Source organism: Tursiops truncatus, chromosome 7, assembly GCF_011762595.2.
Source record: "Tursiops truncatus isolate mTurTru1 chromosome 7, mTurTru1.mat.Y, whole genome shotgun sequence".
Taxonomy (NCBI): Eukaryota; Metazoa; Chordata; class Mammalia; order Artiodactyla; family Delphinidae; genus Tursiops; species Tursiops truncatus.
Genome location: NC_047040.1, coordinates 31,750,521 through 31,775,103, shown reverse-complemented (window position 1 = coordinate 31,775,103; position 24,583 = coordinate 31,750,521). Strand labels below are relative to the sequence as shown.

The window sequence follows — 24,583 nt, the reverse complement described above, 5'->3', positions numbered from 1 at the left end:
AATGCCATGTAAATATTCTTTCCTAGATTCCTATGTTGCTCTTCTTTCAGTATCATCATTTTAAGTTCTGTTGCAATTGCTTTTATTTCTTGTCTTATTTCAAAGGCTTTCTCTCTCTGGAGCACATAGCATAAGATAGAAATGTGTCAAAATACATGCTATTTATCATGTGGTTAATTTTAGATCATGTTATGCCCAAAACTATAGATTCAGAGGAATAGGGTGGTTCTGAAAAGAATAGGCATTGTCTCTTTCACTTCTTTTCATGGAACTGAAATGAGGGTAAAATTTTCCTCTGTCTTCAAAATCATTAATAATCCATGGATTAAGCTTAACCTCCATGAGCAATAATGCCATATAGCCACTGACATCAATTAAGAGACACCACCCTGACTTGATGGTAAGTGTGACACTTCATTAACCCCAAAAAAACCCACTTCCTTTCCAGCAAACAGAAAACAGCAGAGGACATGAATTCACTGGCAGCTTTAAGCACTGAAGGAGAAAATTGTGTTTGTTTCTGGCAAACATGAAGTCAGATCTCTGGTATTTCTTTCTCTTCTGCTTCCAAGTTGAAGTTCTAACAGGTAAGTGACCTACTGAATATTTATTATTAAGTTATAATTCAAGTGAACATTAAGAAAAACCAATTGGAAAAGCTAGGCACCAAATAGAAAGGTTTTTTTTGTTTGTTTTCAGAAAGTAAGAACGATTACAGAAGAGCCCAAGTCCATGGCCAAGGATGTTTATGTCACTGTTTTAAGATGAAGAAAAATGTCTCATTGGATCATTAAAACTTTAAATTACCTGCTTGAAGTTACTTCTTAGTGGATAAAGTAGAAGAGTGGCTTACTGTTCTCAGAGAGAGATGAAAGGCAAAATGACTTGTGTCAACAGAATGAAAATTAAGTAGTCCTGGCATTTGGGCTGGGGATTCCTTCTGAAGGAGAAAATAAGATGGAAGGGCTTTGAAAAGAAGGATTTTAATTTTAGTCTTATCTGGGTGGTCTTTTGTCAGAAACGCCCTGGCTGCCACAGAGTTTTTTCGACACTAATGTCAAGGTCCTTCTAAAAGGCTACGGAGTAGTGGATAATGTAAAAACACTCTCTAGCCTCTGTAGACATTAAAAAAATCATTCTGAAGTCCTCAATTCTTTCTCTTACATGATATATATCACACTCTACTTGAATACTTTAAATAATGTTACCTACAATGAAATTAATATGTATTTCTGCTGCTTCTTACTTGGTACATTTTCTATTATTTTTGTTTCATCTTCAAGTCTGAGTCTCATGTTCTTGAGGCTGAGAAAAAGCAAAGTGAAATTATATTACATTGGGAAGTTCTACTAACACTAAAAGTGCAGAGAGAAGTTTTAGTAGGTGTAACTTTATTTAGAAATAGGTTTTGCAGTGGTACCAAAAATAGACTTTACTTTTCTCTCCGAAGAATTAAAAAACAAAAATGTATTGGTCAAATATTTGATCTTGTGGTGGCTCAAGGTGGCTCCAATGCTCTTAAATAAAGAGGAAAGAGGAATTAGAATCTACTTAAGGTCCCAAGGGCAGTTTGGGGCCACTTGCTTGTTAAACTTTGGCTTTTATACAACCCAATGAAATCCTTTAGCTGCATGAGCAACAAAGGAATAGCTTTGGAATTGATAACCATTCATTCATTCACTCATCCATTCTTTCAGCACCAAGCACTTGCCATGCAGGAGGTACTGTGCCAGCTGCTGTGTGTACAATGATAAGCAAAACCAGGTCAGCCCCTGCTCTCATGAAGCTAATTGAATGGCGGGGAGAGAGACATTAATCAAATAATCCCATGAATGAATGACAATTACAGGCAGAACTCAGTTCTGTCAGAGGATGTAACAAAGAAACCTGCATAGACTGGTGGGTGTGGAGGTGTGGTTGGGGGATGGGTTCATCCAAGTCTTTCTTGTGGAAGTGGCACTTGAGCTAAGCCTTGGGGGACAAATAGGAATAAATGGGGAGAATGGTGGGATGGTGGGTAAGAACATTCCATATCATGAAAAGAGTAAGTGCAAAGGACCTGTGGCAGGAAGGCATGAAGTAAGTCAGGAAGCTGGAAGAAAGTGGACGTGCCTGAGTACAGAGAGGAAAGGGGTTGGGGATGGTGTAAGATAAGGCAGGAAAGGAAAGCAGAGACCAGACCATTCAGACCATATGCACCATGTGAAGGATTGTGGATTTTCTTCCAAGAACATTCGTTGAAGTCATTGAAGGGTTTGTACTGCTAAAAAGCATCCAATATGCCAAACCCATTTAGGCACTTATGGTGGTGATATTATGCTCAGGAGATTTGAATTAGCAATGGTGTTACCACTGCGGAAGGACTGATCCAGCCTAGGTGGAATTATTTCTAGTTGGCAGATAAAGCTGATGAATAAATTGTACTTCTGGAATGATATTTATCTTGGATTCTAATGGAATAAAACCAACATTCCCCCTCATCAACAGAAAACCATGCCATGGGCAAGCTGTTATCCTATTTGACAGGTGGCAAAACTGGCGCACAAATGGCTAGATGGAGATAGTGAACTGCTGAACAATCTTCATATTCAAAATATCACCATAATGCATGTATCCAGCAACTACCATTTGAAAGGCTCTAAATGCAAAGTAAAGAACCAAACTGAAGTCAACTAAGCTCTTGCAGATCCTTTCTTTGGCATATTTTTAATCCTCCCAACTATGTAGGCTTTCTCATTCCATGAAGAGGTAGGCATTCTTACTTTCAGTTAATGTTTGAAGAATCTCAGACCAGGAAAGGCTAAGTGTTTGGTTACCTAGTAATCAGTGGCAGAACCAAGATTAGAATTCAAATATGTCTGATTCCAATAATCACATTCTTTCCACACCATGTTGAAGTAGTGGAGATATAACATGAATCTCAGAGGAGAGAAATTCTCATCAGTTTTGTTATTTGGTTGGTGAGTTAAGAGGAAAGAAATCTTGGTGATTCTCAGTCTTCTATTGATCTCAGTGTAAAACTTAACAAAGTCATCTTCTTTTAATGATTCTGGAACAATAGGAGGCTCTTAATTGTAAAAGGATCTGAGAAAAATGAGACACTCTGTCTGCATTTAGAAGACACTCTTTCTAGACATTATGGGCAGTGGAGACCACGTGGGTGACCTGATGAATTCTGGTTTGGGAAAGACCACTTTAAAAGCAGTGGAGTGGGAATGACCAAGGTTGGGTGGTGTTTAATATATGTGCATGTCTAATGATATGTTCAGGGTGGAAGCTGGAAGGGTAACCCTCAGGCTCATTCTGAGCCTTGATTTTGTCACCCAGGCATTGAAGCAGTGATTCCTGAACTCCATCACCTCCAAAAAACCCAGCCCTTTGGCGCTTCCAGCACCTGCCCCTCCCCAGAGCTCAGGGAGAGTCCTGCGGAGCTGAGTTGACATTTAAGCCCCTCCCAGCACCTCCTTCCAGTGTTCATGCTGAATTTTAAAAATCCACATTGTCCATCTTTTCTTTCAATAGATGAATTCAGGGCATCCTCACTCAGCACAAGAAGCCTATGTTGATTTCACTCCTTCAATATTATGTTTATTTCTATTTTCCTTGGTTGTGGTATTCTCTTTTATTTTTGTCGGTATGAGGAAGTTTCTTTTAACTCCCCTCTTTCCCTCTGTAATTTGGAAGGTTGACCACACGTCCTAGCTGACTAATTCATTATCATGTTCAGAGCAGCTTAATTGAATATCTATTTATTATTGTAGTAAAGTAAATAATGACAGTAGCCTTGCTTGACGTGTTTACCCCACCTCCCATCCCCCACAGTGACGTGAAAACTTTGGAATGTTCTCTTTTCACTCTCTTGCTTTCCCCTTAGTGAACCCCTGCCCCACACATGGGTTTTGTTGAAATAACTGAAAACTTGTAGTTGCAGATCATTGCTAAGTTTCCTCTGACAGTGTTTCTCTTCTGGTTCAAGAACTCTTTACACTCACTTCACCTTTTTTCAGCGGCAGCATCACTCTTGCCATCTGCTCCTGTCTTGTCATCCTTGTTCCGATCCAATGATCAGAAGACTTCCATTATTTTCTTCAGATACCTCAAACTCTGAATTCCAGCATGGGTAAAGATGTCTTCCTTTACTCTGTTGGGTGACTAATATCTTTTCTGGGAGTAGTATTCCTGGACTGCACTCTTTTAATAGTCTCTGGGTATTCATTCACTGTATGCTGGCTTCTAGGGTTGCACGTGAGTAGTTCCATGTTAGTCTGCCTCTCATTACTTTGCAAGTAGATTACAAAGTATCACTAGAATCTTGTTATTCATTTCAACAAGGGAATTCGGGAATTCCCCTAGGATATGCCTAGTTCTGTGAGTGTTTCCATTAACATTGCTTGAGATTGAGTTAGCCTTTTCAATCTGCAGACTTCAGGTGTTTGGGTTTTTTTAAATTTCGGGGATATTTTCTCCCAGTAATTGTTTAGTCATATCTTTTTCTTTGTCTTTTTTCCTTCTTTTTAGACATGCCTATTATTTTTATGTAAGATCTCGAGATCCTTGTTTTTTCATCATTAGTGAGCAAAATGAATTTCATAACTTGCCATGGCTGTTAACAACTCCCTCAGATGAAATGGAATATTACAGTTTTTAAGTTGCTAGCAGCATATTCCCATTCTTGGTAGAAACAAAATGTAGGTGTGTAGGGAGGACCTCAATTCTCATCTGAGCTTTGCTCACTGTGTATCCATAGACTTGTTTGACGTAAAAAAAAATTGGCCTCAGCATTCACAGTTGTAAACTGAGCAAAACCCACAGCTTATGCTGTCTCCCTATCCTAAGAATATAAGTTTTATACATAAAAGGATGTACTGGGCTTTGCAAATTCAAAGCCCAGTATATACATACACATACACATACATATATAAATATATATGTATACACACACACACACACACACACACATATATACCAATCATTTGTAGCCTTCAATACCCAAAGAAAAGACCCCATTTACTCCATAAATGGCATCTCTGTGCTACTGCTCTTCTAATAAATTGAGTCTATTAAATGACACGTTTTCGTCATTCTAAGTAAAATAAGAATGTGGCATTCAATACCTTTTCAGGAAAATTCAGAATTATACTTTGGAAAGTGGAACTTAAGTATGTAGAAAACATGTAACACAAATGAAAGCTGTTGGTCAACAAGAAATTTTTTTCCAGTTTGGCCTGTATGGTCGATTGAAACAGACTGAGATTTGCAAGTTAAAGGAGAGAGTCAGAAGTTGGGCTATGAACCTCCTCTGGCTCTCGTATAACATACTGATGGCTGCATCTACTTTGCATGAGGAAAAGCTAAGAAGAAGCAGTTTGTCTTTAAAGGAAGGTGATGGACTCAAGAATTTTGAGTCAGTCAACCACTAGTTCTGAAAGTCTTTTGTTTTTCTGAGTGTGTTGCCATAGACGTGGCACTTCCAACAGGCAACAAAGAGTCACTTAAGTGGAACCTTTTTGAATATGAGAAATCAAACTTTTTTTTAAATTAAGGGTACTTTAATTAATTAATTAATTTATTTATTTTTGGCTGTGTTGGGTCTTCGTTTCTGTGCGAGAGCTTTCTCTAGTTGTGGCAAGCAGGGGCCACTCTTCATCGCGGTGCGTGGGCCTCTCACTGTCATGGCCTCTCTTGTTGTGGAGCACAGGCTCCAGACACGCAGGCTCAGTAGTTGTGGCTCACGGGCCTAGCTGCTCCGCGGCATGTGGGATCTTCCCGGAGCAGGGATCGAACCCGTGTCCCCTGCATTAGCAGGCAGATTCTCAACCACTGCGCCACCAGGGAAGCCCGAGAAATCAAACTTTTATAACCACCATTTACACTCTCCTAGGGCTTAGCACAGAAAAAAGTTCATTCATGAAAAAAGCAAGAAACAAAACCTCTACTGCACTCACAATTCAAGTTTTGTTCATTTTGTACTAAGACAAGCAAAATCTCCTAGTAGTTCCTGTTTGCTCTCATTTAACTATAATAGAGTTTCTTGTAGATGTCAATCCATCTTTTTACATTTCTACAGGCAGATAATTTACAGAATACTTATCAAGAATTTAGATCCCATCAGAGCAAGGACCCAGACTCTGTTGCAGGTTTAAGTACACAGGGCAGCTCAACACACAATGATCCATGAATGAGGCTGTCTAGGGAAACAGGTATGTTAAACGATGTATTTTCACATCAAATAAATAATTTTTATATGTTTTTTGGTGCCTAATAACATTTTCAGTCATAGAATACATATGTGGCACCAATGTAAATACTACTTTAAGTATTTGGGACAATTATACACCCAATACATCTTGAAGGAAAAGAAATACTTGAAAATAACTTCCAAATCTAGCTTAATGTTAAAAGCTTCTTTTTCTTTTTCTTCTCTTTTCTTAGCAAGTCTCTTTAGCTTCTGTGCTTCAGCTTCTATAAAATTAAGGGGTTGGACTAGATCATTGGACTAAGAGGCTCCTTAGAAATGTGGACTCTGATGTCAAATTGTCTAGGTTCAAATCATGGCTCCACCACATTTTGCCTCTATGACCTGGGGCCAGTTACTGAAGCCTCAGTTTCCTCACCTGTAAAATAGGAATAAAAATAGAAAATCTGATGTCAAATGTTGTTATGAACATCAAATGATATATTGCATGTAATGAATTGGAAACCTTAATACATGGGAAACATGCAAATGCTTGTAAGTTGCAATTATTATTATTATTTGGAAGTTTTTGAAAGCTTAGATGTTTATATAACTCCAGAACTATTGGGCTTCAGACAATTGGTTGGGCATCATTCAGTGTGAGACTTTGCCTTTGGACTTGGAAACAAGCATCCTCCATTATCTGGTAAATTGGATCCCCTGCTCTGTTTTTCTTGCTCACCTCCTCACCTCATTGCAGGACATTTACCAACCATGCTCAGCTTCGATATTCTTCTATTCATTCATTCATTTATTATTATTGAGCATCTAATATATTCCAGGTCCTAGGATTATTTGTGACCATGATCCAGTCTTTATCCTTGTGAAGTTTAAGTTTAAGTGAGGAAGACAGACAAAAATAATTATGATCTAAGCTCATACACATTATAAATATATTGGTATAAACAAAGCTTTATTGAAATCATTGAGATAGGAGTCTTTGTCTGGGGGTCTCAGGGACAAAGCGGTTCTTTAAAGTGGTTCTTAAAGAATTAATGAGGATTTCTAAGCAAATAAAGGGGTAATGGGATATTCTAGTCTACGGGGACAGAAGTAACAATGAGAAAGTAATGGCCAGAAAGTATGGCGTAGCTTGAAGCTATATGGTCCCTGAGATTGTGAAAGGATTTTGTGTCATTCCAAGAAAATTGATTTATTTTTTTACCTCATAAGCAAGAAGGTAGTGAATATTTTCAAACTGGGCAGTGAAATGCTTTTTAGAAACACAATTTTGCAAGCAGCATGGAGAATGGATTTGGAGGGAGAGACTGCTGTTGAGAAAGCCAGTCAAGAAGATGCTTCAACAGATGAAGGAAGATGTGAAAAAGTCCTAGTTTGGCAATAGGAATGGGGAAAAACCATCCATGAGCTAGAGTCAACTGGACTTGGTGACCAATTGGATCAGGACAGTCAGAGAGAGGGAGTAATGAGGAAGACTCTGAGGTCCTGATGCCTTAAAGGACAGGACTTGGGTTAGGTGAGTGAATGCTGAGTTCAGTTTGGAAATGTTACTCTTGATGTGTCAGGGGACACATCCAGATAGAGATATTGAAAGGAAACTGGAAATAAGGGACTAAGCCAAGGGAAGGAGTGGGCTGGAGATGAAGGTGTGGGTTACTGGAGTAGAGAGTAGAGTTTATTCTAATTACTTTGTAAATATAGCTACAAAGTTTTACAACACCCTTGGGATTTTTCCATTTTCACAAAGAAAATCAGTTTTTACCAGGAGAAAATCAATCATTCATTTAAAAAATTATGCATTTTAGAGCATCAAAGTTGTTTTACCCCCTCTACAGAGTTCCTTGGAGAATAAAAAAGTCACACATTGTGTGTGTGTCTGCGTGCGTGTGCACGTGCAGGTGTGCTCAGAGTCTTTTGCCTTTTTAACCTTCTCCTTACTTTTTTTCTTCATGTTTTTCTGACTTCCTTTTCGGCAAATGTTAAGACTTGGGATTGGGTTTATTTTGCCTACCCTTGCTACCGATTTCAATCACTATTTTAGATTATGGATGCCTTTGAATAATAATGTAAAGATAGAAATTATGCATATATAAAAATATGCTAATCAGGATTCCAAAAGTTTTAGCTAGTAGACGCATAAGAAATGACAGTGGTTTTATGAGAGGTAAAAAAAAAAAGGGGTAGAAAGCATATTTTTTAAATGCCAGAATTTCTTAGGAAAAGATCAAATGTAACAAAACCCTAATATAAACATTGCAATTTTTAGAACTTCACTTCTTATGTCACATTCATGTGCTGTGCTAAGCTAAAGCTTATGATTGTTGGATTACAGAAAATATTTTTAATAAACACTATCAATAATTGCAAACTCAGGAACTCTTATCTTTCGATCACTCAGACCTTTGTGGAGGTTTGTGGTTAGAAGTCTGAGTTAAGGAGAATAAAGTGAAATTGCTGATCGGTCTCATATCCCCTTCACTGTGTGGGTTTTCTAAGTGCTTTTGCTAAAAGATTTTCAACCAGGCATGATACAATTGCTTATAAGGAGTCCTGGCAGGATGGGTTCTATCAAGACAATCTTACACTGAAGAAATGAAATAGTTTAGACGTAAAAGAATCAATTTGTAAATAAACTTCTGAATCATAATGCGATTCTCAGCTGAATGACCCTTTTCTTCAGAGATTTTTTTCTTAACAGCTCCCCCCAAAGAATATGCAAATGCTTTTATCTTTTAAAAATTTTGAAGATCTAAAGGAATCATCTGATATAAACATTCTGATTTTACTCTTGAAACCTTAGTCTGCTGATATCAACAGTAAGGTTATAAAAATCATAGCAGCAGTTAACAGGTTTGAACCTCTATTGGAAAGATTACACCCTTTAGACATGGTAATCAATGTGATTAAGATATAGCAGCTATTTTCTAGAGTACTAATAATCTAGGAGCACCAACAAGAAGTAAACAGATATGGTAGCAAAACGAAAATGAAGTCTGAATATTCAGATTTTTAGACTCATCACCAGGATTCAAGAGAACATATTCCTGTTTGTGTTTTTAGCAACACATTAAATGCTAAATTTTATAGCATGGTGTTTCTATTGCAAATCACTAACATGCTCTGGTTATGAAACATCTGGATGTATTAAAACAATCATTGGTTCAGAGGCACCTGTCCTGGACATCCATTGGGCAAATTTAATGATTCTGCACTTTAGAGGATACAAATAATAACCAGGTTTAAACCTGTCTTCCCTTCTATAGACACAAAAGAGCCAAGAGAATAGTCAACCATCTAAACAAGTCTTTATGAACCTGGTAGATATTTATAATAGTTAAAGAACGTGCTTCTTTATAGCTCAGCCAGATAATATTCATTAGAACCTGACATCCCAGTCGAGGAGGTATCTTTTGAACTTGATTGTATATTTGCACGGACTTGTCTGCAGAAGAAAGGCAACAGGCCATAGCTAACCCTGGGATCGTGTCCCAGCTATGAGCTATGTAATCCTGGGAAAGATACTCAGTTTTCTGGCCCCAGTTTAGCTTGATAAATTTAAGGGTACAATTTAAAATGAAAGGCTTAACTGAATAATTTTTAAGAGCCCTTTTGATTCTTATATTCTATAGTCTATGCTTTATCTCCCCAGATTTGTAACATCACTGAGATCTACGTATCCATTCATCCATCCAACCATCCAATACATATTTATTGTGACTTACTACTTACCAGGTGCTATTGTAGATACTTGGGATGAATCTGTGAATAAAATCAACAAGGTCTCTCATTTTAAAGCTTATGTTGTAGTGGGGTAGCCAGACAGTAAACAAGAAAACAAAGCAGACAGCAACCTCAGGTAATATGCTAGAAAATGACTTGTGGTGTGTTTTGGATTGAGTGGTCAGTGGTTGCTGGAGAAGTGAGAAGCAGCCATGTGAAAATCAGAGATAACATTCCAGGCAAAGAAACAACACATTCAAAGCCCTGGGGACCAACTTCTTGTGTTTGAGGAATAGAAAGGAGAACAGTGTGACTGCAGTGTGGTGAGTGACTGGTATAAAATGGTGTTAGGGGGACAGGGTAGATCACGCAAGTCATGGAAAGTAGCGTAAAGAGTTAGATTTTCTTTTAAATGAGATGGGAAGGCCCTGGGTGTTTTATAAACAGGGCAAGTATACTATCTGATTATAAAGAAGATTATTCTGGTTCCCCTGAGGAGAGTGGATGGTGAATGGGCATGAGTGAGAGCAGAAAGTTAGGAAGCTCTTTTCATCCCAGAGAGAGATAATGCTGGTTTGGACCAGTTGCAGCTTAGATGGAGAAATGGGTAGATTCTACTGGAAATAGAAGAGAGGGGCAGGAAATTAGACTTTCTTCCTGTAGAAGGATTTCAACAGTGATCCTTTAAGACTCAGTCTATAGTGACCACTTTGTAGCTTCACGTGGTTGCCTGCTTCCATTATACTTCCTCTTGCTGTTGCTAGCGACACTTCAACCTCAGACTGTACCCCAAATCTTTCATCTGCCCAAGAAGTTGTGTGACCTCGGACAAATAATCTAATCTGTCTGGGTCATCAGCTGTCTGTATGTGGAAAAATTGGACTTGCTGTATGACTTGTGTGTTTGCTAGGCTTGACTGTGTATGACGCTGGGCAGAAGTTGAATCATGTTACAGGAAACACAAGTGTGAAGGTAGGGGTGTTTACAGGATGTCTGAAACATGTACAGACTGTATATGAGAGCTTATGGGGATTGGAAATGGAGATGGTTATGGTAGGGAGAGTGAGGAACATATCAAAGATAGTGTGAGAGAATATTTTGGAGGATAATTTTATATTAAAAAGTGGTATGTGGAGTGATTTTAAGCTTGATATAAGGGAAGAAAGAACAAGAAGAAAGAGATCGATGAGGGGAATAGTCGTAATTTTCAACTACTGGTATGACAGGGGAACTGACCAAAGAGATTTGACACCCAATCAAAGCAGACACAGGGTATAAAAAATGGTGCTATCGTACCAGTACTCCCGACTGAATATTAGACTTGGAGATAAGAACATCCAGGGAAGGTGTAGAAAAGATTCTAGCTGCTTCAGCAGTTATAAGGAACTAACATATTCAGATTTTCCTTAAATTGTCTGTCTATCCATTAAATGTTTTAGTCATGATTATAGGGATGATCTCCTTTTGATACTATTTTTCAAATATCATCAAAGACTAAGGAGATTTTGTGATTAGGTATTTGAGCATATCTGTTCTACAGGTGCCAAAGTAATTATGAAGCAATTGATTAAATCCCCTAACTGATTCCTTTAGTTGAAAACATTCAAATAGAAGGAAAGTTTAAGCATCGGGTATGTGGACACTTAAGTCAGGCTTCTTGTCACCACATTTAATAATAAAAAGGTGACCTAGGTAGTTTTTAGATTAAAAAGGGTAAAATGAATAACTAAGAGTGTCCAGTAGAAATGACACTTTGGGATCTCCAGTTACTCCTCTGATGTCAATGGCACTGTCACTCAAGAAAAACTTGGAGTGTTTTCCTTGCCATACCTAAATGCTATTATGGGCCAGGAAGATTGTCTCATTAATTTTCATTCCTCCTGACTTCATGGAAAAGCCCAGTAAGATGCTGGGACAGAGAGAGTATTATGGAAACATGGTTTCTCCTCTGGAGAACCCAACAGCAAACTAGTAGCTCTCTTAGTTGTTCATGGTCTCATCTAGATATGTTCTCATCCTGAATCCATAGAGAGTAAATGTTGGAAAGAACTTTAAGATGTCTTGGTCTTACTTCCTTATTTCACAGCTGAAGAGACTAAAGTCTAGAGAGGTATCCTTGTCACAGAGACTTGCTAATGGCAAAGCCAGAATTTTCCTCTGGTTTCCTTGGGAACCACTGCATTGCACTTCTATCACCCTGCACCGCTAACCATTATATTTCATCTTGCATTGGGTTATAGGTCATAGTGTGGGCCCCAAAGGAGAAAAAGCTGCTGACAAAATCATCTTCAGAAGCAGAAGACAATGCCTCTATGTCTGTGTGTGCACGAGGTGGCCGCAGACACTTTTGTTCCAAGATCTCTTTGTGGTTTACACGCTGCCATTCTAAAGTCCTTGGGAAATTTGCTCTGAACGTTTCTAAAGGAACTGTGAACCAGCTCACTGATTTTATCTTCTGCAATAGACAGTAAAGACAAGCATCAAAGCAATAGTAGTGCAACATAATTTACTTTCAGACAAATAAGTCCCCATGCAAATTATCTTTCACTTTAATCTAATGTAGGTTGCACCTATTCTCATGTGATGAGTTTTTCCCCTTTCCCTTTTGCTTATATTTACTTTCAGTTCTTTAAATGAAACAAGCATTATTTTTCTTCTTTATACTTGAAAACTATTTTATTCTAGAACAAAACATCTACTCACAAAAGTGGAAAAATATAAATGTACAATTTAACGAATAGTTACAAGACATACTACCTTACTCCTACAATTATCACAGGTCAAGAGGTAAAACATTGTCAGCCCACAGAAGCCTCTCCACCCTGTGTTTTCCTTCCCGGTTCCAATTCCTTTTCCCCTTTATACAGAAGCATCATACTGAATTTTGAGATATTCATTTGGGTTATATATTCTGTTTCTATTCTTTTGGTCATTATGCAAGAAATCACAACATGCATACTTCATTTGTCAAAGTCTCACGTTACATACACCTTTTCTAGCCTCCTAGACAGTGTGTTTTAGGTTGACAGTTTCTTTCAGTACTCTAAAGATATAAGGTATAATTCCACTGTATCATGACTTTTACTGTTGATGTTGAGATACCACCTGTCAGTCTCACAGTTGCTTCTTAGAAGGTAGTCAGTCTCTTTTCCCTGGCTGTTTTTAGGATTTTTATTATGATTTGTCTAGATGTGCATATTTTTTAAAAATCTGCTTGTGTTTTATTTTCCAATTCAACAGCTCTGTTTAACCATCTAATATGCTCTTAACTTATCTCCTGAGTTTCTAATCTCAGTGTGGGTTTTTTTTTGCCAATTCTAGTTGGTTCTTTTTCAAATTAGTTGACTTTTTTTCTTTAAGTTTCCTGTGATCTATAGATATTATTACAAGTTTGTCTTTTATTTCCTTAAACACAGAAGGCTCAATTGTTTTATTTGGGGGATCTGATAATTTAAATATATAATTGTGTATTTGTTTTTGGAGTCTGTTTTTTCTGTTGTTGTTTTGTTTCCTTGCATGTCTGATTATTTTTTATGGTATGCTTGTCATTATAATTATTATTTGTAGATATGAGTTGAAGCCTAGGATGTAAACCTTTTCTTTCTGTAATAGTTTGCATTTTTACTTTCAAAAGCTTAGGGGTAATAATAGTCCAAAATCACCTTAGACAAAGTTCAATTATTAAGATTTTCTGGACCACTGAAGTGATTTGAAGGTGGGCTATGATCTGCATGAAGGCTGGTTTACTTCTGGTTTAACCTGTATTCCAAGGATGTAGCCCTTTGGGATTTTGAGGAGCTTATTGAGGAGAATGTCTTTTACTAGATTTCTCACTTTCAGACTCTGGGAGTTGAGACATGAAAACAGAAGTGTGAATCTGGGAGAACAGCACATGCTCTCGAAGTAAAAGCAACTTCTAACCTTTGCTTATCTCTCTGGATTCTGGTTCTTCAAATTTAATCTAGTAATTTCTTCTTTTTTTCAGCTCTTTAATCCTTTACATTAATATTTTTAGACATTTCATTCAGCATTTTTGGTTGTTTTGGTGTGGGACTTAGTTTGAATAGTCTGGACCACCATACTGAAAACTAGAAAGCTTGTGTTTTCACAATCAAATCCCCAAGTTGAAAATCTATTCCCTAGCAATATGAGAGATATAAATTAAAGCCTACAGGTACTAGGAAAAATAAGTAACTATGGTAGATTTTAAATAAAATGAACGCACTGGTGTAAGCAGAGCCATGACAAGTGAATCCAGGAGGGTAATGCTAGTCCTGTTATAAAGTGGAACAGTTCTTTCCAAAAGCAACATGGCGGTACAGAGTGTTTTCAGAGTCTTTAAATATTTTGCCCACATGTCAAAATATTTACATAAAATCAAAACGCTGAAAATAACCCCAACAGTCAACATTGGTAGAATGCTTTAACAAGTTATGATAGATGAACATTATGCCCTTTTATATAGCCATTAAAAAGGATAAGTATGATGACTACATAAAAAATGGAATGTTTATGATAACATTAACTGCCAATAGAAGAACAAAAGGAATAGGTTTGCTATATAAAATAAGTATATGTCTGGAAGGTAAAGAGCAAAAATGCACAAATGGTATTTCTATTTCACTGGAAAAGGAGGAGTAGGTAATATTTTTCCTTAAAACTTCTTTGTACTTGTTACATAGTTTTCTCAAGAATAAAAACAGGAATTTCAAAATTTAAGCTAAAACCTGTCACGCTAATAATTTTTCCCAAACAATTTCAGCATGAGACTTATTAAAAGTCATATTAAAAAAGAAGAAGAAAAAAGAAAAAGAAAAAGGAAGGCAAAGAGTTGTTTGAACTTGTAACTGAATAACTCAGAATCTGCAACCAGGCCGAATCCATTTCAGTTTCCTTCTTCTGTGATCCCCATGTAGCTTGTAAAAACAACCTTGGTTTCCTATAAACTTTATTTTAAAAAATGAAAAAGTAAACAAAAATCTGGGTCTTTACCTTTATCATCAGACTTTGATTCAGTTCTCAATGGATGAGGTTCAGAGAAGACATGTTTCTATCATTTGAAAATGATTCATCTGTTCTTTCACTCTCTAGCGGGAGGGTATAGTGTAAATATATACTCTTATATAACCGTTCATTTTTAGTTTAAGCTGTTTTGTGCTTTAAAATGTTTCTTCCCTAAACTATGTCTTTCCCCAAATCTCTCATTGTTTGACTGAAGTGCTTATCCTCCTTCAATTTCAATTTTCAAAGTCGCTTTCTCCAAGTGGCATTATCTGATTCTCCAATCAAAATGTGACTCCATCTACATTTACTTGAATAGTACTCCATTCCTAGCATGAATTATGGTGCATAACTTTATATTTATCCATCATCTGTCTCCAATATGAAATCTGCCCAAAGGCAGGAACAATTTCTGTTTGATTCATACTATGTAAATATGTTATTTAATATATTACATATTATATATTCATATATGATAAACAAGTCTCCAGTTAGGTTTTTTCCCAAGACACAGTTTTACCTTCATGTTCTATTTTTTGGTTGTGAAGTTCCTTCATTTTGTTGCAATAAAGGTGACTTTATGAAGAGAAGAGATGACTTTTGTGCTCAAATATAATGATTAGGTCAACAGAATCATAAAATGTCACTTTTGCTTTTTTTTTTTTTTTATCCAGGAGAATTCAATGCTTCTGCCACGTCTGAGATGTTTATATTTCACAATGGAGGTGTACAAATTTTATGCAAATACCCTGATACTGTCCAACAATTTAAAATGCAGTTGTTGAAAGGAAATAATATACTCTGTGATCTCACTAAAACAAAGGGAAGCGGAGACAAGGTGTCCATCACGAATCTGAACGTCTGTCAATTTCAGTTATCCAATAACAGTGTCTCTTTTTTTCTGTATAACTTGGACAGTTCTCATGCCAGCTATTACATCTGCAAACTATCAATTTTTGATCCTCCTCCTTTTCAAGTAGATATTCTAAGCAAAGAATATTTGAATATTTACGGTAAGACATTGTTTTAATCTTCCAGACTTAAGAGTACATAGGCATTTTAACAATTTTTCTCACTAATGAAAACAGTTAAACAAATAAATATCTCTTGTGTTGGAGTTCATTTCGGTGCAATTGAAGGCAATAATTTATGATGAAATATATCAATACAAGGATGTTTATTAATAATAAAAATAATTATATTAATCAGTAATATGAAATTTAATCATATAGACTGCTGAGTTAGAAATAGGTTATGTTGTCTCTAAAACACACGTGCCATTGAAAATCAGGAAAAAAAATTAGGAGAAATATCCAAACCCATGGCTTAATGGCTGTGCTTCTATTCACCTAAAGTTTAAGGTTTGGGTTTTGTGCTGGGAATTGTGGAATTAAGTGAGATGATTGAAAACAATAGTTTTATACCTTTACTTTCCTACTTATTCTTTTTCAAAAACATAGATAGCGAAGTCTTTTCTATTAACCACATTTATAGACATATACGTGCATAGAGTCTTTTCGTTTTTAGTTTCTGGATCCTTGCTATCATACTGAGATGATGTTATTTATTTACTGTTGACTGGATTTCATGATTGTAACGAAGGCAAGCTTTATGGCAAGCTGTTTAATTTAAACAGCTCTTTTAAATTTGTTAAGTGAACTTGTGATTCAGCACTGAAAGAGAAGATTTGATTCTGAGAGTTTTTCCTCACCTTAATTTTTTTCCAACCCAGAATCACAGGTTTGTTGCCAGCTGAAGTTCTGGTTACCCATAGGATGTGCGGCTTTTGTTGTAGTGTGCATTTTTGGATGTGTCCTTACATGTTGGCTTACAAAAAAGGTGAGCAGGGCTTCCCTGGTGGCGCAGTGGTGGGGGGTCCTCCTGCCGGTGCGGGGGACGTGGGTTCGTGCCCCGGTCCAGGAGGATCCCACATGCCGCAGAGCGGCTGTGCCCGTGGGCCGTGGCCGCTTGGCCTGCGCGTCCGGGGCCTGTGCTCCGCAGCGGGAGAGGTCACCGCAGTGAGAGGCCCGCGTACCGCAAAAAAAAAAAAAAAAAAAAAAAAAGGTGAGCAACATTGATCTTTTCTTGCACTGGCTTTACTGAGGAATATGAGCAGTTATTTACTCATCAAAGTATGTATTGCTCTTGCCAGAGTAATTTGATCAACAGGTAGATGATTCCTTTTCCTCCAGATATGCCTACTAATTAAACGACTAACTTGGAACAGAAGCTCTTTTACTTTATAGCCACTTCATTCCAAAAGGAATTCAGTGGCTTACAAAGAGATATGTCATTATTATTACTCAAAAAAGATAAGGAAATTGGGGCCACAGAAAGACAAAAAGGCAGGGAGGAGGGAGGAGGGTTAAAAGATAAAAATAGATGCTTCCGACTTTTAAAAATTATTACATGTGGGCTGCAAATTTGATTCTAAGTTTCCAAAGTCAGGGCAGATGAAACAAAATTTTCCACAACCAGTCAATTAAAAAACAGTCAGTGAGAAAATCTCGTAGGGCACCATCAGTAGTTGAGAAGGAAATTGACAGCTTCTTTACATGGTAACTTATTAGGACTCCTTGCTTTTAAAGAAAACCACTGAAAAGCTAGGCAGAAAGATGAAAGAAGAACAACACCGATAACAACCAAAATCTCTCTGTGCCAGGGGATATTCTTTTTAGTCTATCACAAAACGGGTTCTCAATCAAAGAACCTATACCATTTTGCATATTATGCAAGGGTGTTAGCATCCTCAAGTGTATCCATAGTGTGACGGTTGGCCATACGGTGTGTATATCTGTGTCAGAAGGGAATTTGAAAAGAGAGATAAAGAAGGAAGAGAGGAAGATAAGCCCTGTGGTCTAAGTCTACTGGGGAAGGAACAGTAAAGGCATAAATGAGAAAAGACATTGAGCAGAAACAGTTTTTATTTAAAGCCCTTTTCATATTGTTCTCCTACTTAGCCTAAAGTCAGGAGCCTAAGTCACATTATAACCCTTTGTCATATACTGCTTCAACAAAGAATAGAAAACAGTAACAAACACACAAACACATCCCCCACAGGAATGGAGATGGGGAAGAGCAGATGACAAACCACGTTTCTGACTTTTCTTGCAGAAGTATCCTTCCAGCATGCACGACCCTAATAGTGAATACATGTTCATGGCAGCAGTGAACACTGCTAAAAAGCCTGGACCCACAGGTACAGTGACACATGGGGGCTTGGGAAGGGAAGAGCGTTCTTTACATGAAGCCTACAATTTAAATTTTTTATTTTAAAGGAAGGGGAAATGTCTCTAGTATTTTCTGTAAAAAGTCAAATTTTCATGTTAACTGAATTTATGCTCTCTCTAGTTCATTGAAAACATGTTTGTAAACCACTATTAAAAAAACCAAAAAGTTCATAAACCCCTATGGTATCAAGGCAATCTTCCAATCGATATTTTAAAAATTAGGGTGATTCTAAGTCTTCCTTGTTAAAAAGTTCATTAAGTCACACGATGAGATTTATTGAATATCATTTTAGTGTAAATTACTGAGTGAGGCACTGTGGGGGATACAAAGATATGAAGGTTTTCGACTGAGATTTGGAAGAAAGATCTGGGCTGGTATTCCCAAGGGGAGGAAGGAGAAATTGGTGAAGATATTGTTATTTCAACGTAAAAAATGTGCATGGTTAGAGAAATTGGATGGCTGTGGAAGTCAGCTAGGTGGGACTTTGACCTTTTTCATTCAGAGTGAGTGTTGTCAACTGCAGTGTTCTTAAGTTGAGGACCATCCCAGAAAGTCTGAAATATCCATTCTTGTAAATCTTATGCCTTTGAGGTTGCAGTGATGGAAGGTGTATAATGAGACAGAAGCCACTGCATTTTTGCCACCACTCAGTGGTAAAGGACTTGTATAAAAGGGATGCACAAAACACCTGTAATCATGGAATTAAAGCGCGGGAAGGGGCTGAATCTCCTTTAGCCCTCATTTTTTTTTAGATGAAAGAAATTGATGTTTCTTCTGGTGTTCGGTGATTCTTTGGTTCTCCAGAGAGTTGACACCATAGCTTTGACACTAGCAAAGAGCTTGTGTTTCATTATTCTGCTATTGGAAAAAAAAAAAATCTTTTCTCTCAATCTCTGTGCTTGTAATAATGTGTCTCTCTTAATTTGGGTCCCTGAAAGCAGACCCTGAGACAGACACTTGGATGCAAGTAGTTTATTTGGAAGGAAGAAGGGGTGAGGGAACAGGGAGAGGGAGACAGGAAAGGCAGAAAGCAGATGAAGGTCGCATTACTAAGATCTCAGCTAGAGGCCACAGGACTTCTGAGAAGTATACAGATGTCTCCCAGAATTGTTCTTCTGAAGGATGGCAAATGGGGCATTTATCCATCGGCTCCCATCCCCACTGGCTTGGGGTTGCCTGCAGGATGCATTAATCTCCTTTGTTCCTGAGTCTTGCTCTGTGCATGCCATGAGGCTGCTCTTAAGCCTTCAGAGAAAGCCCTGAGGCAGAAAAGCAGAGAAATGCAGGGTGGGGCTATTTTGCGAGAATAGTCAGCATACTCAGAAGTGGTGCAGCTGAAATCAGAGGGGGGTAGTTTCATGCCCGATCTACCAAGCCTAGCATATATCTTGCAATTACATGTAAACAAATAGTAACTGAAAATGGCCAGAGTGTAGGCCAGAGTGTAGCTCTAGTGTAGGGCTACCTTCTTGAGGGTAGGCAGGGTCTTTCTTCTGTATTCCGACAGCATTACACATAAACAATTCCAGGCAGAGCATGACTCAGCACCTCTGTCAAATATTTGTTATTATGTGAATAACACCGTGCTGAGTAATGTGTATAGAGGGTAGAGGGAGGGAAGCCCTAAGACAGTCCTTGTCTTCAGTTTATAATGTCACTGGGAGAGGTAATATGTTTGCATGGAGGGTGGAGTCACGTGATAGCGTTAAAAGTCCTCAATTAATTGCAAAGCGGTAGAGTTCAGACAAAGTTTGCAAAAAGAGTCAAGAGTGGGCTGGGGGGCTTCCCTGGTGGCGCAGTGGTTGAGAGTCTGCCTGCCAATGCAGGGGACATGGGTTCGAGCCGTGGTCTGGGAAGATTCCACATGCCACGGAGCGACTGGGCCCATGAGCCACAACTACTGAGCCTGTGTGTCTGGAGCCTGTGCTCCACAACAAGAGAGGCCACGACAGTGAGAGGCCCGTGCATGGCAATGAAGAGTGGCCCCTGCTCGCCGCAACTAGAGAAAGCCCTCGCACAGAAACGAAGACCCAACACAGCCAAAAATATAAATAAATGAATGAATTAAAAAAAAAAAAAAAAAGAGTGGGCTGGGTAAAACTCCATGGAAAATGTGGAAATGGTGCTCGGTCTTGAAGCATAAAGAAGAGTTTGGACGGGGTATGTGTTTGCCTGTGTGTGTGTGTGCATGCGTGTGTGCGTGTTTACAAGAGGCAGAGGAAAGGGGAAGCCTTGCTGAAGGGGATTGGCACATGGAGCGCTTTTAAAGAATTTATGCTAAATTTTTGTTACAGATGTGACCCGTAATTTGGAACTCTCTGGCACCCAGGCATGAGCCGCACTGGCCAGTTCCCTCCAACTTGAAGAGCAAGATTCTCTATTTCCTGGACCACAGAGAGTCTGACTTGATTTGACTACATACATCTTTTGCCGATGTTTTGTTCCGTCTGGACCAGTGACTATATCAGTCAATAGGGGTTTTAACAGACTGCCTTAGTACCGTTAGAGTTCTCTCAAAACAAATACCCTCTCGCAACTAGCTTTATAGAAAGCCCAGCTTGTGTGTGCTCAACAAACGGACCTCACTGGGATGGAAACCCTGTCTTCAGATCTGCTTCTAAGCAATGCATCAGCCAGGAGAACAAACACATCTATAAAAATGTTTTAAAGATGTCAAGGGTATGGAATCTGCAAAGCAAATGGACAGCTGAGGGCCAGAGTCTGTCTGCATTTCACTAACAGGCTACCTCTTCTTTCTGTAGGGTGGAACATTCCTTTTATAATCAGGCAGTAGAGGGAGATGCTTCAAAACTGCAGTAATTTTATCTCTGAGGTGTGGCTGTGTAAGGATAGCCTACTAATACAGTGGAACACAGTACCCTTCTCCAACTTCTGAACCCCAGTTGACCACTGCACAAGCAATTTAGGTGCCTTCTTCTGCCCTCGATTTTCCTTTTAAAAATACTTCCACATAAGTACTTGACAGATATGCTGAGTTGGGAGCTATGTCTACATTTTTTCCTTCTGCTGCTTAGTTTCATATATATAGCTGCAGCCTAGTGAATATAACTTGCCTATATTCTCCCTAAATAAGCATATTTTTTGCTCCAGAAAGATATCTTATTTTCCCAAATTCAGTTCAAATGGTTTACTTTGCTGACTCATTGACACCAGTAGTAGGAAACATTGCCCAGAATCAAAAGTGACTTCATTTTTTGATATTCTTTTCTACCGTTATCTGTGTTTTCATGGTGCTATTAATTACAAGCTAGGCTAGTTTTGGAGATCATGCTAAAATTGCAAGCAAACAAAGGAATCCATCTCTCACTGTCAAGCATTGTCCTGGGAGATAGAACCCATGATCTATTCAGCATGAAACCTGCAATTCCTAGAGGTCACTGCCAAACTATAGCCACGCTGCCTCTGGGCTTTATAGGTTGAAACAGCCCCCATCAGCCTGGAGCAGCCATCCAGACCTGGGTGGAATTCCCAGAACTGAGAAACTCCGCTTAGCCAGGACAAACAGGTGCTCTTGCCCCCAAAGGCTGAAGTCACCCTGGGGACCAGAGTGGGTTTGCCTGCATTTTCCTCCAGGATCTGTGAAGGAGCATAGATGTGTCAAGGAACATCTGTATGATTCCGTCTCCTAGAAACCATTCAGCCTGGAAACCGACCCTGGCCCTTCAAGGCAGTCTTCCTTTGAATTTGGTTTAGCTGGAAAGATTCTCAAGTACATGTGACATGTGATTATTCTTAGCTGAAATACTTTCTCCACTTCCTGTCTGCATACCCAAGGCTTCTGAAGCAGCCAATGTGTATGCAGCGATATTTCCAACTTAGGTAAAAAAGGGATTATTTAGTAGTTTTAAAACTTGTAGTTGCCTGCTTATAGTTTACTTTAAAAGTGATACCTGATATGTCATTATACATACTTATTTTAAGCATGTGTAATGCTGGATATGTACAGTACAGTACTGAACGTGTAATTTGAATCAAGTACAGTGTTTCGCTGACTTGGGCAACCTGGCTGTCTTGGCAGAGGTGTTCTCTGAGTTGTTTGTGGGTTTCTGCGTGGGTGTCAAGTGGGGAGGACCACTCTCATGTGGTCTGCTTCTCCTGATTGTCCAAGTTGTGCCCTGAAGCATCCTCATCCTTAGCCCTGTACATTTCAAAGTGAATTATTAAAGAATACAGTTTCTGTGAAATAAAAACTGGTTTTAAGAGGAGCTAATTATGAAATACATTTTTGTAGTAGTAGGAAACTAAAGAATAAACATTTGATGTTCAGCTGAAAATATCTGTTTTCTTGGGGGAGGGAAATGATTACTGCAGCCAGCACTTGCAAATTTGACCTTGTTCTTAAAGATCGTTACACTGCTTGGAACAGTTCCTCTTTTCTTTTCTTTTTTTTTGTTTTGCGGTACGCAGGCCTCTCACTGTTGTGGCCTCTCCCGTTGCGGAGCACAGGCTCCGGACGCGCAGGCTCAGCGGCCATGGCTCACGGGCCCAGCCGCTCCGCGGCATGTGAGGTTTTCCCGGACCAGGGCACGAACTCATGTCCCCTGAATCGGCAGGCGGACTCTCAACCACTGTGCCACCAGGGAAGCCCTATTTTTTGTTTTTTAATTTGAGACAACTACAAATACAAAAAAGTTGGAAGGCCAGCAAAAGGACTGTTATTTTTCTAAGTTTCTGACCTAAAGGCCCTATCACCTCTGACTGGTATATATTTCTTATAAACAATACACTCTCCTCCATAAGCACAATATAATCATTAACATCAGAAAATTAACATGGCTACATTGCTGCCCCTAATTCTCAGACTTCATTCAAGTTTTTCCAGGTGTCCTTATAATGTATTTTATGTGAAAGATTCCATCCAGAATCTCCCTTTGCATTTAGTTATCACATCTCTGTTGTGAATGTCAGTCTGTACAGTTCCTCAGCCTAGGCTTTTATGGCCTTGGCTCTTTTGAAGATTACAAGCAGTTATTTTGCAGAAGGTCCCTTGATTTGTATCAGTCTGATGTTTCTCCATAATTAAAATCAGGTTATTGATCTTTAGCCAAAATAACACAGAAACGATGCTACTTTCTTTTAATTACATCTTATCAGGTGGCTCAAAATCTCAACTTGTTATGTTACTGATAACATTCATTTTGATCACTTGACTAAGTTAGTATCTGTCAAGCTTCTCCTCTGTAAAGTAACTCTATTCCTCTTTTTTTTTTTTTTAACATCTTTATTGGGGTATAATTGCTTTACAATGGTGTGTTAGTTTCTGCTTTATAACAAAGTGAATCAGTCATACATAAACATATGTTCCCATATGTCTTCCCTCTTGCGTCTCCCTCCCTCCCACCCTCCCAACTCTATTCCTCTTTATAGTAACAGTTTATAGGGAGGTACTTTGAAATTTTGTGAGTCATCTGTTCCTCAGCAAAGTGTCAAGTTATTCATTTGTCCATATATCTATCTATCTATATATATATGTATGTATGATTTCCTATTTTATTCAAAGGGAAAACATTTGTTATTGTTCTAGGCTATTTTTGGAGATCATGCTAAAATTGTGAACAAAGAAATCCACCTTTCACTGTCAATCATTGTCCTGGGAGTTAGAGCCCATGATCCATTTTGATGCTTAAACTGTCCCATCCTTGGCCAGCAGGAGCCTATTCAAACTGGCTCTGGTATCCTTTGACCAGGGCCCCATCATTCTTTCAGCACTTCCTTGCTTTCTGGCAGAACAAGATCCTCCAGGCTCAGCTCGTGTTTTTCCCTGTCCCAGTGCTGGAATCAGTTGTTTTCCGAAGGGGTCCTGGTTTCTTTGAGTGAACAATGGTTTTTAGAAGCCAAGATTTAAGCATTAGTAAATGCTCATTCTTATTGCGATTTCCCTGCTCCGGGATCCTCAGTGGACAGAACTGGGACACACACAACCACACACACACAAATTCAGAGGTAAATGTGTGTGCATATGTGTATGCGTGTGGATTTAAATATACACGTATATATAATATGTATACTTAAGTATAGATGTAAATGTGTGTATGTATATACGTATATATGCATACATATACACATTTACAATTGTGTTGATTTCTGTACCTATATCTGTACATGTTGAAATCCATGAGTTCATACCTACGCCTTTAATTCTAATACAACACTACAGAGTTCATTCTAGATTTATTCCTTTCTATTATTTGTTCCTCTTATGACATTGAGAAACCTGCCTCTTATTATCCTTAATATGTTCACTTATTTGATCAATGCCTCCGTATGAAACCAATCTCCCATCTCGGTGACATCCCCTGCCCCCCATGATAGCTTCCTCTTTCTGCCAGGGCTCTGACTCCCCACTCTGCGTGCTCCCACGCCATGTATGCCCTTTTTACCCTGTTTGGGCTCTAACAGCCCAGGCTGGGTGGT

The 24,583-nt window shown here is 38.5% G+C and overlaps 1 protein-coding gene across 1 annotated transcript; it reads left to right on the top strand.

Annotated features, from left to right (window-relative positions):
• The first annotated feature begins 469 nt into the window (after positions 1-469).
• Positions 470-22,461, top strand: ICOS (inducible T cell costimulator). The gene is made up of 5 exons (XM_004325376.4): positions 470-587; positions 15,592-15,930; positions 16,650-16,756; positions 18,032-18,116; positions 20,443-22,461. The coding sequence occupies exons 1-5, from the start codon at positions 530-532 to the stop codon at positions 20,481-20,483; spliced, it is 630 nt and encodes a 209-aa protein (XP_004325424.1). The 5' UTR covers positions 470-529; the 3' UTR covers positions 20,484-22,461.
• Positions 22,462-24,583: the final 2,122 nt, after the last annotated feature.